Source organism: Antrostomus carolinensis, unplaced genomic scaffold (assembly GCF_000700745.2).
Source record: "Antrostomus carolinensis isolate BGI_N321 unplaced genomic scaffold, ASM70074v2 scaffold12172, whole genome shotgun sequence".
Taxonomy (NCBI): Eukaryota; Metazoa; Chordata; class Aves; order Caprimulgiformes; family Caprimulgidae; genus Antrostomus; species Antrostomus carolinensis.
In genome coordinates this window covers 40,672-56,797 of record NW_010297635.1, presented here as the reverse complement: position 1 = coordinate 56,797, position 16,126 = coordinate 40,672, and the positions used below count along the sequence as shown (strand labels likewise).

The following is a 16,126-nucleotide window of genomic DNA, read 5'->3' as shown; positions in this document are numbered from 1 at the left end:
ACGTAGGAGTCTTCTGATGAGGTGGAGAAAAATCAGAAAGTTAGTCATAACCCTGGGAAAACGTATGTGTGCCTACAAAGGGATGATGGATTGAGGGATATGAGCTGGCAGCTTCTGAAGGTCTGTAAGATAAATGGCAGAAGTCCCCCAAACAGCTTAGCTTAGAAAAAACTCCTGCCATATGCGAGTGTGTCATCTTTGGAAACTGCTGACTGTGGTTAAAGAGCAAGCAGAAAGTCTGGCCTGCATGGTTTTAGTGGAAGCTGATGCCTGCTGCAGGGAGTTTGTGCAGAAGCAAACTACTGCTTATTGTGTGAGTGGGGCTGACCATGCACTGAGGGGGACTGATGCTGAAGCATCACTGGGAAGGTTGCTTGATGACAAGACTTCAAGAAAACAAAGAGCTGTGGATGGCTGTAACCTGGAGCAGTGAATACTTTGTTCATAGCATTCCCTGAGAGGGTGTGTGAGTATTGACTTTGTGGGCATAGAGGACAGTTTTTCTTATCTGTATTTAGTAGCTGTTTTTCAAAATGCATATTAAAAAGTCCAAAAAAAAAAACAAACCTCTATTGTCTGATGTACTGTTAACAGAGAAGAATCTTCTCCCCCCCTCCTTACTGTATTTATGGGAACTGCTGGCTATACTAAATATTATCTTTGAAAACATCTCCATTTAAACTTAATCTTCCCATAACCCTTCAGCCTAGGCTGTGGCATGTGAAACAGGTCTGAAGTGTCCTTGCTCTGTATACCACTGCTACTGGTGACTTCTACCTCACTGTCTCTGGGAGCTAGTAAAGAAACCAACCCATTCCTTAATGCTGTGTGTAAACAGGGAATTGCTGTGATTCACATGAACCCAGGAACTGTTAAGCCATCTCCCTGAGAGTATGTCTCTGACAAATGTGTGTGCTCTGCAATGCATTCCAGTTAACTTCTGGAGGTGGAGACCTGAAGAGTTGTTACGAAAGCTGCTTCTCCCTGAACTGTAGGTGTAAGGAATGTGCTAAAACAACAGTCAGCTTCCAGAGAATTGAATGTCTAAATAGCTTCCCAACCACAAGCTCTCCTCGGAGAAGAAAGCATACCTTCTTATCTAGCCAGAATCTCTTTCATCTTCTAATTTTGCCGAGGAAAAGTCAAGGCTGGGAGCAAGTTTTGTAACTTGGCTGAGGATCCTGCAGGCAGTACCCGTGCCTGTTGTCTCCTAACAATTCTGAGGGGTTTATTGATGCTGTCTTCCACTAAATGGTTTTACTGCCTTAGTGTCTCCTTCAAATCCCACACTGAAATAAATCAGCTTAGTGGGATGTTACTGTAGGCAGAGAGCAGCAGAAATTTATAGCATTCCTTGTGAGGCAGCCCCACTCCTCTGACAGATGGGATCCCTGATAATCTGGGACTATAGTGACTTGGTAGCTGAAAAGAGATGGGGAAGTGGTGCCTGACTTCAGAAGGGAAACGAACAGCACTGTGCTTTAAAGCAATCTATTACTCAACTGAGAGTAAGCAATAATTGATTCCCTCAGATGATATTCTTGTTTTAGGTATCTCTAACTTGGTTGTTGTTGAGAGACCAGAATTGGACTGCTGGCTTCCACGTGCCATCTTTGTGAGAGGAAAACACCATTGGGGCAAGGTAGCACACCTCAGGCAGCTCAGGAAATTGTGATAATTGCATGCCCTCTTCCCTATGACTCCTTCTGGCCACTCAGTCACTCATCTGTCACCTGGCAAGCGCTATTCCAAGGGCAGACAAGACCACCTTTAAAAGATAACTTGGCAAGACTTTCAGAGTTATATTAATGAGGCTTAATTAAATTGGAATGGAGAGGACAGACCCATCTTGATCTAATCAGAAGGGCCATTTGCTGAAGATGTTGCATTGATTTGTCAAAGCTGTAATTTGTTGTAGAGCAGTGACTCTTGAAAGAAAGCAGCCAGCTGGTGCCCTGGAATATAGGCCAGATGCAGACCTCTTCCAATTGAATATGAATTTAAAATCCATGTGGGAGATCTGACTTGAGAGGAGGGGGCAGATGTACAGACTATGTGGCTTGGCTTCAGAGGAGTGTTTTATCATTTCGTGGTCTAATTGTTGATGAAAGAATTCTAGCAGGCAGGTAAGTGGCAACTTCCTTACTCCTTTCTGCATGGTAGGAGTTTTGTGAACAAAGTACTGACTCTTTTGTCTGTGGCAGACATGAGAAATCTATAGGCTGTGCTACAGGCATAGAGTGAGATAGTTTCACTTCTCTTCTTCCTCTCCAAATGAAGCAAGAAACAGAAGAGGCAGACATGAAGTTTATTGTGGTATCAGCTCCACGCTTGCCACATGGCAGTTTAAATGTCATCTTGAAATGACATTTCAAGGCAGGGATGTATGCAGACAAAGAATTCTCCTTTGCTAGAGACTAATTGACTTGAAAGGTCCAAATTTTAAAGATAGCCCTTTTGTGAAGTAAGTACAAGCAAAGTAGTGACATGGAACTAAGGAAACTCTTCACTAGGGTCACTACCAGGTTTAATGACAAATCTACATATTCTCTCCCATAATGTAGCTTCTTTTTTGCCTGAGTAATTGGAAATGTGAGTTGTAGCTGTTTGGATTGTGCATTTCTCTGGTCAGTATTGACATGTTAACTTCATCTCAGAAGTACTTAAGGATCTGAAAGTCAGATTGCCTTCCCTAGTAGTAGGAGCACTAACCCAAGTCTCCCATCTGTTCTCACAGGGTACAAAAGAGTATGGTATGTGCTGCTGCACCTCTCAAATTTGTTTGAAGTTATCCAGCAGTCTTGAATTTATATGGGAAACGTGGAAAAAAATTAAAAAATCCTCCTTCAATATGAAAATCCATTTGGCTGAATGGTTTTCCCCTCAAAATTAGAAGTATTCCTGGGGTCAAGTGTAAAGAAACATTAATTTCTGCATTATTTTTTCCCCTGCAAGCTTTAGATGTCTGTGTAAGGAATAGCACAATAGAAGTGTTGAAATGAGTCTCCATGTGTGGTTTGTTTTGTTTTGGTTTTAATTTGGCTGATTTTTTTTTTTGTTTGCCTGTTTTACTCCCATCACTCACCCAGTTGTCTTTATCCCAGTTTTTTCTTTCCTCCTTTGCAAAACCAGTGTACACAGATTTTTTTTTTTATTTTTTTTTAGACCCAACTTTCTTTCCTGAGCATTGGAGTTATACATGACATTGTTATTCATCCAGATCCAAAGTTAGCATTGAAAGTCTTGCAGGCTAAACCATACTAGGTTAATGGAACATGTGTTCTGCTGGGTCTTTTTCCTTCATTAAAAATGGGAGTTCAACTTCATGCTTTCTTGATTTCCCAACTGCAGTTTGTGTGTTCGTGTATGAGTCTGGTTTTGCTATGACAGTGCCTGATAGGCTATGGCTGAATCTCTCAGTCCTCAGGTATGAGCAGTGTCACATCCTGCAATTTTAATTGCTATGCTCTGTACTGTCAGAACATTATACCTGAGGTTTGCAAGCTGGTTTACATTCTTTCTCATAAGTGTGTGCTTGCCTGCCGGCTGGCTGTCAGGTTTGTTGTGCCTTTCCCGGTGGCTGAAGAAGCATTTAATTTATTTATCCTAGCTGTCTAGTACAGTCTGCTGTGTCCTGAAGACCTTCTGAAAGGCGGTGGAGGTGTAGGGGGTGTAAGAAGGCTGGCTCTCTTGAAGTTTTTTGAAACAAATTCTCCAGATGCTATATCATCTGAGGTTGTCCTGAAAGGAAAAGCTAAAATTAACTGTAAGCTAGGCAGTTTTCACACCTGAAATACTAAAGGGTGAGTGAAAAGTTCTAGTTTCTCTGTCATGCAGCTCCTTTTAGTATTTCCTATGCAGAAGATCTTCTTTTCTGCTCCTGTTACCTTGTGAACTGTGAATACTTGGTAAGATTCCTAAATGCTACAACATGCAAAAGGTTGCTCCTGTTTGTTTCTGAATTTCCCTTTTTTTCTTCCCTTCCCCAGATGTTGTAGGTGTTTGTCTCAACACTTACTGTTTCTTTCTTTGTCTCTGTTTTTGTAGATTGAGGTGTTCCTGATCAACCAGATATTTCAGGAAATTTTTAAAAAGAAACTTCGGTGGGTAAAAGATGTGCCATGGAATGGTAGCACCAAAGAGCAACACAGGATCATCTCTTGCCTTGACTAGCCATGGGTTATTTCTTCTGCTAGTTATCTTTGGTACCTTTATCTTGGAAGCACAGGCCACAGGTAAGTGAAACCTTTGCCTGTGCTGCAGGGAGGGGGAGATGTACAAGTATGGAGGTGGCCTAATATATTTTTATGGGGAAACTGGTGATGGTTGATGCATTTGTACGCATCTTTCAGTACTCACAGGGAAAATTCTGTCGCTACTTGTTAAGCAGAGGGCAGTGTCTGAACTGAATAGGTGATTTTCCTTTACCCTGTCATTTTGATTCTTCTAGCTTTTTTCCCCTCTATTCTCATCCTTTCACTGCAGCTGGAGGCACTTGGACCACCTCAAGAGTGTGGACCACGTTTTGGTTGAGTGAGATTCTCATGTAGACACTCCTATCTATATGCCCTGTAGCAACTGCTCATGTGAAGTAGTTTTGGAAGCACAGACTGTCTTCAGCTCTGTGCACAGCTGATGAATCTGTGCATTGTTTCCTTGTGTGCTATCTTCTGACACCTCAGCACCTGCTGACTGCAGCTCTCTGTTAGATCCTCTTTGCAGCCTGACATTTTCCTTCTCCCCTTTCTAACTTCTTAATGTTTATCTTATGGACCAGTGTTGTGAATAATATAAATAGCACTGCAATGGGATAATAAGTAAAATGTCAGCAGAGATGAGGGGATATAGCTTTTAGAAATGAGTGGAAGAAAAAAAATATACCAGATACTCAAGGTAGAATGTGATGTGAAGTATATGTTTGTTTACCCAGTGTACCCTGAAACGTGTCTTTTTTCTCAGACCAGCCACGATGTAGTTTTTGTCTGTAGTGAGATCCCAGATGACATGGAATGGAAGGAATACCTTTGTATGCACTTGCACAGAACTTTGAAAGAAGTTAGTCCCAAAAAGACGCATAGATTTGACTTCAGCAGCTGTTGCAATGTAGAACAATAGATTGCCTTTGAAAACAAGCCCTCAGTTCTTGACATAACTCTAAAGTTCTATTTATTTAACATATCATGGTACCTGAAAATGTCCCATGACCAGCACTCCTTAGCATCAGTGAAGCTTGGATTGGCCTCTGTGTGGTAGAGCAGAGTAAATGTTAGTTGCCAGATGCACTCAAAACTGAAGTGATCCTGTATGGAAGAGTCTACTGGTGCTGGAGGAGGAGTTGATCTCCTTTTAGTATTTCTGGCTCTTCAAGTTGGAAGGGAGAGGCTGCTGAAATCAGATAACCCAGACTTGTATGTCTTCCTGGCTTGATTTTGGTTTTTTAGGTAATGAGGGGTGGGGGTCACACAGTAGAGTGACAAATTGGCAAGAACAGATAGTGAGTGTGGGAAAGGGACAAGGTCGTTTTGGGTCTAGTCTGTCCTTGTTTTTTCCAGTCTTGCTGTTATTAATGATAATGTCACTGCCTCATTTGAGATGTAGGCCTCTCAGATATGCCTCCCAGCCTGGGGCTGAAGTGCATCATCCCCATTTGAAACTCCCATTACGCACTGTAACACCTTTAACTGAGTCTGTAATCAGTATGCAAATGCCTTGTGCTGCAAGGGGCTGCTAGATGGGGAAAGGCAGACACAATACTGGTAAGCCTTTTTAGTATAATTCTTGAGGTGTCCAATCACATTAACAAAAGCACTAGTTAAGCATGTCAGAAGACCTGTGAGTGGTTCTGCACTGTTCCCCTTTCTGTGTTCCTTTCACTTCAGGACCTGAAACCAGCTGTGGTAAACTGATCAAGGCAAATCATAAGCTTAATAGGATTATAGTGGTTAGGCATGAACCATTTCCTGCAGGGGAAGTGAGAAAGTGAGCGCGTGTGGAGGGGAGCCCAAGATCATAGCAGAGGGCAAGACATGCAGGGGAAAATCCTAGGGGAGGGTAAGGGCTTGCTGAGGAGTGCTTCCATGTACAGATGTTCTGACACTGGGAGGTAGCAACCCAACTGACAGTTGCTGGGAGGGATGGGAGTGCTCAGCAATGTGTCATGGTCCTGGAGAGCTCCACCTACAGCAGCACCCCAGCCATGAGTAATGTTAATGAGCAAGTGAGCTGAGGAGCAAAGAGCCAGATGGAGGAACAAAGAATACTAGCAAGGTGCTTGGAAAATAATTTTTCTTATCTTTGTCCCCCAGCCACCCCACCATCCTCACTTTATTACTTTACATAGCAAAATCATTCAGAGCAGGCAGAGCAAAGCAATGTTAACATGAAGCAAGAGATTGTATTAAATCTCTTGGTGGTAATGCTTATTCTGAATGTGGGACCAACATGATGTGTTTACAGTTGCTACAAAAGCCGAAAAATGTTCCCGTAAAAAGACAGACAAGTACAGAGGCAATGGCTGGCTCAGCTCTGAGTGAGAAAGCAGAGCTTGTGACTTGTATTTAAAACTGTATGATGTATATTTTATTGCAATAATTTTGCTGTTTAGAAATTCTGTTGCTTGAGTTCCAAGAGGCTTAGAGGTATATTCATGTTCTGGGCAGGAATGTGTTCTCTATGCTGCACGGTTAATGCAGAGGGTAGACTCATTTCCACTCAGCAAGCATCTGGTAATAAATTGTCCTCTGGTAATAAATTGATTTTATTTATGCATGGATTTTTAAGAAAAACCTTTGGCACTTTATCTCAAGCTATCCATCTAGATATCCTGGAGTGCTGCGAGATGAGCATTATAAGTTGCTTAGACACTAAGCACACTGGAGAATATAGGGAAACTGCTACCTTTTCACAGGAAGATATCCATTAATATAAAAATAACTCCTGCACATATTTTAACACAAAACAAATGCAGCATTTGATGATGGACAAGCAATGAAGCTATGTCAGAAGAGGAGGATTTATGGAAACTTCAGTGCTGTTCAGATTTTTTTTTTATTTTTTTTTTTTTTTTTTAGTTTTATTGCTGTTGTGCCTTTTTTACCTGTTTGGTAAGTTCTCCAAGATTAGTTGGGAGAAATAATGAAGGAATGAGTAGGTGAGGAGACTTGGAAAGCAAGGACCTGAAATGCTGTGGCTTAGTACTTCCTCCGTCTGTTTTGTTTTCTTTGAGGGTTCATCTGGAATGTAGCTAAGAGATGCTGGGGTGCTTAGTAGATAGAGATGGGAATTTCTGAAGTGTTGAAGAGGAGTAATAACAAACATTTTATCTGCTTTTCTACAGATAACACCTCTCAATTTTTGATTTGTTGCTGTGATTTTTTTTTTTTAATTTTTTTTAATCTCTGTCCCTTAGGGTTATTCCCAAGCTCTCAAAGGCCTTGTGTATATATCTCGTTCACAATGATCCTACTGTCTGGCCAGGCTATTTTTGAAAGAATGATGGTAGATCAGAATAAATTGTTCATTAAATTTTAACATGTAGTCTCTAAAATACTTTGAAATCTTCCTATCATTTGTATTCCAAATGATGTAATCTCTCTTGGTTTCATAACCAGCTCTGTGAGAAACCTATCAAAACATAGGTTGGGCCTTTCATTATTGATGATAGCATCACCTGGCCCTGGGAAATGCAAGTAAAGGTGTTGGTAAAGGTATTCAACATCCTGAATTAAGCAAATATCAATACTGATAAAGGAGAGAGTTTAAATATTAACCTTTAAAAATTAATAATAATGCAGGCTTAGTGAATTTAAGTCTATTTAGCTTTAGACACAGCCTGATTTTTGTTGACTGATCACGTGCAAAATGCTATAAAGCTAGCTCTTTAATTTTTAGGATTGCCATTAAAGTGATAAATTGAGCTTGAATAAACTGAAACGACTTCATTCCTGTGTGTTCTCTGATGCAAATGCAGCCATTCTGCTACTTGCTGTTCTGAAGTCTTTTCAGTGCCAAAGTTGCTCTGCACAAAAGCTCTTGGATACTGCTGGTATTTGTTTGCATTGCATAGAACAGCTTGTTAGTGCGCACTCCAGTCATTGAGCAGATTCAGACTTGTTCCTGTTCCTTGGGAATCTGTGCAAAGCAGAGGTTTCCTTTGCCTCTGTGCATCTGAAAGGAAGGCATTTGTAGAGCTAGGGATGAATTCAGTGGTCATCAATCAAGGACGCTATAACATTGGACGGCCAGACAGAAATGTGGGGGGGTGTTGTGCATGAACAGAGGATCTTGAATCTAACCTGTGTGCTTCATGTAAGTGCATGTTTGCAGAAGTTACAGCATCAGCCTAAAGTGTGTAGTTCTCCATGGAGGGAAGGGGGAGTGGTTTCAGATGCAGTTCCTCTTTCCAGTCCCTTTAGATTACTTAGTAAGAGCACAGTGGTAGGGAAGAGCATGGTGAGGAGCTGCAGAATAGTGGCTAGGCCGCAAAGGTGGCTAGGAGGCGGATGTGAATGGGCCCAGAATTAGACTATTCAAATAATAATATTCATACTGTTACTGCATTGATCCAGCAGTGCTGTTTAAGCAACTGGCTTGAGGGGAAGGGATCTCAAGAAGCCACACAACTTGTTTACTTTTGAGCGGTTCTAATGGTTGAAGGATGAACTAAAGCAAGTACAATAGTAATCCTGAATTTTCCTTTTGTCTGTCCTAGGTTGGCTCAGCAAATCCAAAGGACCTGCATGTGAGTAGACTTATAGTCACTGCTGTTCTATGAGAGATGAGTGTGATGTTTCACTGGTTAATATAAGTGGCTATGAGCTAGGATTCCAGTTATATTTTTGTTGTTGGATAGGCTGAGATCCATCTCTATGCCCCATTTCCATTTTTGTCCCTTGTGTTTGGGAAAGATGATTCCCCTCAGTTTGAGAGGGGGAGATAACTTCATATGTTTCACTGTGCTTGCAGGGATCCCTGTGCCTTCTATAGTGTTTAACTTCAGATGGCTCAAGCAAAAACAAATAGAATAAATATTTCATGAAAACGCAGAGGAAGATGCTGCTTGTGAGAGTTTTGAGAGTCTGCCAGAGAGGATTGAGAGGACAGGGAGGGCAAGCTGAGGCAAAAAACCTTTTGTTTCCTTTAATCAAGAAAGGTGAACATCTCATCACAGAGCATGACTCTGGATATATTCCATCAGATACTCCTGCTTTTCATTTCCTGTGCTCAGAAGAAGTCTAAAATCTTTCCTGTGAGCATGTTATGAATGTACATAACTTTGGGAGAAATTGTGAAACATATTTGGGTTCTTTATCTGTTCTAAATACATAATTCAGCTATTACTGACTCTGTGGGGTAGCAGAAGAAGTAGTAAATTTGCTCTGGAACTATGGCAAACTTCAGCATAGGCTGTTACTGCAAATACTGCTGGAATAGCTGGTGTGTGGTATGTAAAGCTGTGGAGTAGATGTGTCCTCAGCATGCTTACATGGGTGATGAGGGGGAAACAAGTGGCAGGGCAAGGTGGGTTACTATAGACTGTCAAGTCTGCAGCTTTTGTGGCTGAATCTGTCAAAATCCTGTGTTAAACCCACATCTAGAGTCTAGATGAGGATTGCTAAAACACTGTTGGTAACAAGCTGCTGATAGTCAAGAGTGAAGGTAGGGCACTGAAGGCACTTGAACAGCAAGCTCAAAAATGCGTGTACCTTTGTAAGAGTAGTTGGAACCCAGTGAGAGGATTATGGCATTGTTTTAAGAGGTTGTACCTGCTTTTCTGTCTGCACTAATCTGCATCTAAAAAAAAATATTTTCCCTTTAATGGACTAAAACTTCTGGGGAGTGTTCATCTTCCTCTGCAAGCAGGAATTCCCCTGAGGCTCTGCTTCTGCAAAGTGTTGCACTGGAGCTGGAGGACCGGCGAATTGTTTGCTTCCAGATGTTGTTGAAGGGATTTGAAGTAACCCCTTAGGTATGGGGCTGTCTAGATGAGTTATAGGATGTGCTAGGTGGATAGGACTAGAGGGAGCTTGTTGCTAAACTGTTTAAGAATAAAATGAGCTTTTCAGCCCAGCCTAGTACAGGGATCCTTTTATTATGGAAGGAGGAGGGGAGCTTTTGGAGTTCCTGTGCTGAAAAGACTACCTAATCTCAAGAGGTTGTAGGGATGCTCCCTCACTGCTTGTCTACCTTGGCCTGGCTGCTGCTGGATTGAGGTGCCTACTGTGTTCCTTCTCTATAGGGCCAGTGCCACAAATGCAAGGATAGGTGCATTTATCTGCTTGGTGTGGTAAGAAGCATTTCAGGGGAAACAAAAGTGAAATAATTGAACAGTAGGGTAACAAAAGAGCATCTTTAAATTCTGTGGGCTCAGCGTTTTAGGTCTAGCCAGTCATCTTAACGGGGAGAGTCTTTCTTGTTCAAGAGCAGAAGAAACTTTGCTGGTTTTGAGATACATCTTTCACTTTGTCAAGAAAAGGAGAAGCATGAATGATTGGAAAAATGTTGCCGTGCTGTAGAGCGAGATAAGTACTTTTGGTGGGTGTTGTCTTGAGTTTTCAACCCACAGACATGGAACAGATATGGTAGCCTGATGCATGCAGAGTCATAACTAGAAAGCCAGAGGCAGCTGCTGCTTTTCTGGCTTGAAGGAACATTTTCAATGTCCTGAGAAAAAGACCAACATGATGTATAATGAGTTTTGTGTCAGACATACCCTTAGGTACCCATGAAACTTTCCATTAGAAAGAGAAAATAAGAGTGTCTTGTGATCTTACAAGTTTTATTATTATTGCATTTTCTTCTTTTTCAGCAGAGATGTCAGCTGCTGAGACAACAGGTGAAGTTTTTCTGTTTTACGTAGAACTAGAATATTGTGAAGGAAATTGAGCTATCTGGAGACTCTTTAGGCATAGGAAAGGACTAGAAGTGAATAGAGATCTGTAGGAAGGTGGTAAAGCAGATTGAAGGTGAATGAGGGTCAGGGGAGAATAAGATTCCAGGAAGGAGAGGAGAAGGAACACAGAGGAGCGCAGCAAAACAGGAAGGTGGAGGTTTCTACAGATGGAGTTCTGAGAAAGTTCCTGGTGGTTTAAAAAGCCGATTAGTGTCTTGGTGGCCAAGTAGTGTGAGTCCTGAAAGCAGGTAGTGTTTTAGTTATGCAAGCAGATTAGAGTGGTTGAGAATAGTATAGCCTTGGCAAGGAGGACTCCAGCAGAAATAAATATATGTGTGTGCATTAGGTGGTTTTTTTTTTTAATGGTTAGGCAAGAATGTCTTAATTCAGGAGTATGCAGGATATGCCTTTACAGCATCAGGGTTTTGAGGCTTTTCTGTATGCAACAGGACTGACTAATGAGACAGTGACAGAGAGTTTAAGAACTTGAGGGTTAAACATTGTGTGTGCCTTCCAGGGACTGAAACTTCAAGACAGGAATCTCCTCAAGGCAGCAATGAAGATGCCAGTTACTGAAACACTGTCTGTGTCTGCCTACAAGGCTGGGGATCTGGACGGGGAGAGAAACTGCAAAAGACCATATAGCAACTGAGCATGAAACAAGACATAGGGAGAAATTTCAAGTGGAAGTTGCTGCCATGTTTAGGGAAATATCCATGACTTTCTCAAAGTTCTGCTTTTCTTAGTTTGTGTTCAGTTTTATATTTAAAAGCTGCTTTGCTCTTCCCCATCCTACATTTGTTTGTCTGCTACTCCCACTGTAGGGGAACCCTTCTTGTAAACAAGGTAAACCTATTAAAGCTGCTAGACCCTGGGTCCTTGTCAACACCAAGGTATCACTCCTTGATGATGGTGATGCTTTCCAGGTGGGGTCTGTGTGTCACCATATGTGTGGAATGAAGTTATATCAGAGTGGGTTAGGGACTTCTGCCTCTGCCTTTATTCTGGACCACCAGCATCCTGGGGATTTATCTCCAGGAGTCCTACCTAATGCTGCAGAGGCCTTTAGGAACACACTTCTGGTATGTCAGACAAAACCCACAGCCGTTAATTTTTCCCTGTCTGGGAGGGGAGAAGTGTGGGTTTTTAATGCTTTTTCCTCTGTCCCATTCCACTCCTACCTTCAGAGCAGCTAACTTTGAAACTGAAAGTCCTGGGGATATGCCTGCTGTGTAACCCATCTCCAGTAGTTTAAGTTTCAGGCCTGCTGTTGTACTTCTTGAAAAGGATGGGTAGAGTTGTGCTGAGCCACACGTTACGCTGCAGCACATCTTTACTTCTCTTTAACACAAGCAAAGGACCATATCTTTAATGCTCTGTATTATCCCAGAACTAGTGCTTCTTACATTCTCTCGCTGATTTTGCTTTCTCTAGCAAAAGTAGCCTTTGAACACTCCTGGAGAACAACCTTCAGGTTTCATTGTAAACGCTTTCTTGGGCAAAATTGACTTAGGTTATAAGATACTAAGAGAAGATAAATGCTTTATCATTTGAGTGTTTAGGTTCAACTGTCACTTTTCTCTCAACTGAGGAAATGATTTATTTTTAATATATAAGCTGAAAAATCTGAACATAGTCACAAGCTGTGATGAGTTTGCCTTTGAGTGCAAGTCTTCATGAAATTCATTAAGATGGCAAGTTTGTTTTTCCAGTGCTCCTCTTCTTTGTCTTTTGCAACAAGCTAGTCTTGTTGAAGATGTTATTGCCAGTAGCCCAAAGCAGAAATGAGTCTTGCTGTGATGTAGAAATGTGATGTTGTTGAGCTAGCATAATTTCAACCTTCAGGCTTTCCCACTTTTAATATATTTATTTGCATTTACTTCTCTAATACTTAGATGTTATCTTTCTGTGCTTTGGTGGCTGTTTCCTCGATGGCATTTAGTAAACTAGACTCCAGTTTTGGAATAGTTGAGGAAGATGTACAGTGCTGGGAGAGCTGAGCTCTCTATTGGTACAGGATCCCTCTTCAATTTTGTGTTACTGAAGTGGTAGTAAAACAAACAGTTGGCAAGTTTGGTCTGAGGCAGATCACAAGACCAGCAGTCAGGCACTGTCACTGTACTTCTGCCATGCGGGAGAGGAGGTGCATGCAATGGTGACCAGATCATTGCTGGTGTAAGGCAATGCCTATGATGGGTGAACACACTTGAAGTGCAGTGTGGATGCTGTGCTGGAAGAGGTTAGCCCTTGTGAGAAGTTCTGCCTCCTCTTTAGCACCCTGGAGAACTGACTGCCTCTTGGCACATGCCACCGGCTGTGGAGATTCCTCAGGGCTGGAGCGCATTTTCAGAGCACTGTTTTGTTTGGCTTTTTTCTTTATTTTTCCTGTCATTGTTGCCTTGGTCATGTTTGATCTCTCTTAAACCAGCTTTTTCCAGTCATGAGCTGATCACATGGGTTAAGTCCTTGGGTGGGCAGTGGTATGGCTGCATGGAGGAAAGGCAATGTTGCAGCCTGTCATCCAGTGCACAGGTAGTGCTGCTTTTAGCATCCTTGATTCTTGCTGTCAGTAAAACCAAGAGAGGAGGGTGGAAGCTGCTGATGAGGGGTGTTGTGAAGAGATTCATTCTCTGACTACGGTCAGAGTGAGCAAAGACTTAACTGTTTTACCACATACCTGGGGCCACCTGCCTCTTGTTGGAGGCAGGTCAGGAGTATTTTATGCTTGGCTGCATCAGGTGCTGTGGAGTGATTTGAGAGGATGAAAATGAATGTCTATTCTGCATCCTCTGACAGCATGGAAGCATCTATCACTAAATCTGTTTTCATCCACTGAACTCTTAACTTAATTAGCTGCTTAAAGGAGGTAATTTTTCTCCCGACACTGGTTAGTTAGTAGTACTAAGGGAGGGTGTCTGCAGAGCCAAGGCTTTTGTGTTTTTCATTTAAAAATTATTTGGGTTTGCTGGCAGCATTTCAAAAATGCTTGCCAGTGTGCACCCTGCACAGACGAAACCAGATGCACCTCCCTTTCCAGAGGGATCTGTTGTCTTCTTTCTGTGGCAATACAGGCTGGCCTCCTAATTACATGCAGAGATACTTCTCTATAGGTAGGAGTTCAAACACCTAAGCAGCAGTGGGATGAATGAGCTTTTCAAGGTGAAATAGTTCCTGTTTCTTTTTCAGCAGAAGGATTTGGTGCTCTTATGTATTATTTTTGTGGTGTTAGAGTAGCTTCACCTAATTGCACAGTGAAGTGGGAATTGTAAATGCAGCAGTACTTGTGAGTGGCAAATGTTGTTTCAGTCTGTAGCTTTCCAGTTAACCTGTATTTCACCTGCTGTAAAACTTAGTTTGATTTTACTTCTCAGCCATTGTGGTGATGGGTCCCCCTTTCCTCCTATAGTAGGAGGCTCTCTGGGAGATGGTAGGAAATGGTTAGTTGTAGGAAACTTTTTTTTTTTTTCCCCCAGCAAATTCTATAGATAGCATTTGAAACAGTCATTACTTGAATTGTAATTTACAATCATGGTTTTCCCTGGTCTTTCCCTGACTGGTATTGAAGGCAATGAAAACTGAACACTAAATTGAAAACAAAACTAAAAGCCCCCTGGTAACCATCTGTCAGTTGTTACATATCACATGGTTTACAGGATCAAACTTGTGGTACGTGGTCTTGTCTCTGATCTCCCCACAGCAACTAGTTCCAGTTGCTTTTGCAGGAAAGTTGATCGCTCTCCATCCCTTTAGAGTAGCTTTTTCCATGGGAGGGATTCTTCCCTGCGGCTGAGCTGGTTCCTGGGGTTGTGAGGATAAATGTATTTATGTTGATTAGTTTCTTTGAACTGTGCTCTCCTATACCAATATCTGCTGTGCCTGTCTAATGACCAGCTGTAATGATTTTTACTGTAGTGCAACTGTTTAGCAAGGGAGCAGTTGGGGATCTTTTGCTTTGCCTTTTTGCAAGTGTTCCCCGAGCCCATCTTTATCCTCGTATGCGTGTTTGCAGAACACAAGGCTGCAGCATATGGCTGCTGTGCCCTGGACCCTCGCCCCAGACACATGAATTCATCAGCTTGATCTTTCCACCCCTGCTTCTTGGGAGGGTCGGGTGGCAGCTGCAGCTCCTGTCAAGCATGATGAGGGGCAGGGAGCTTTGAAGAGGAGAGGTACAAAAGGCCCAGTTTAAATCATCTGTGTAAGGGCACAGCAGAGGCTCTGTCACCCAGGCCCCACTGCTTGTCTTCTGGTGCTATGGTTGTAATGACATTAGCATTTCAAAAAGGGGATTACCCCAGCCCCTGGGTTCTGAGGGACGCTATTTTGTCAGTTGCTTGACAAGCTGCTTTCTGCCTATCTCTGCTTTTTTTTTTTTTTTTTTTTTTCCACCTGCGGGTGGATCCTGAAAGGCTAGTGAATGTGACCACACCATGTTAAAAGTGGGTTGTTGCTGTTGAGAGGAAGCTGGTTGTTTATTTGCCTAAATGTGAACTGGTAGATGCCACTGTTGTCACTGATAGTATTCATTCTTTCTGATTGGGAGTGACTGTCTGAGAATTTCTGAATGGAAAAGTTAAATTAAAGGGACTGTGTTAGGATCTCAGCTGTATGCTAGAGAAGCATTCTGCAGTCATGCTTACAGGAAATAGTTAAGATACTATGCTAGTTTGTCTCATGTATTTCAACCAAAGGAAACAGTCAGCACACACAGCCTATTAATGGTTTGCCTTCCAGGCCTCTCATGGTACTGAAAACGCTTTTTGTGCCCAGGTACAGAATTTCAGGTCAGTTCCTTGGAGAAATGTTTGTATTTCTTTTATAAGGTCTTGTTTAAAAATAAATACTCCTCTAGTGAAACTTACTTTCCCGACTCTTGCAACCCTGTTGCATTACTCTCATTTGTGATCAACATTGAGCCAATATTTGTTTTTCACTATGTTCACTTTCCCTTTTTTGTTTTGTTGGAAACTAGTGTTAAGGCCCTACATAAATCCCCACAGTTGCTATCTCCTCTCCAGTTCCATTAGCTGTAGAAATAACAGCTCAGGCCAGGCAGGTTGATCATCTTGTCCCCAGGGTAAGAGAGCAAAGGGAATTGTCTTGTTTGCCTACCAGAGAGAGGCAAGAGTACTTTGTGCAACCTCTTCAACCCTGTATGGGGCCTAAAATTAGTAGTCGGCCCACAGTGTCTGAAGTAGGAGCCCCTTGGCTTGACTGTGTGAGTATGGTTGGAGG

At 42.1% G+C, this 16,126-nt stretch overlaps 1 protein-coding gene across 1 annotated transcript in view; it reads left to right on the top strand.

Moving 5' to 3' along the window:
- The first annotated feature begins 4,114 nt into the window (after positions 1-4,114).
- The window catches only part of SUSD6 (sushi domain containing 6), a 43,785-nt gene continuing 31,773 nt past the window's right edge, over positions 4,115-16,126 (top strand). The window contains exons 1-2 of the mRNA XM_010162204.1: positions 4,115-4,235; positions 8,711-8,740. Of these exons, the coding sequence (XP_010160506.1) occupies positions 4,115-4,235; positions 8,711-8,740 (151 nt within the window). The remainder of the gene's footprint in view (positions 4,236-8,710; positions 8,741-16,126) is intronic.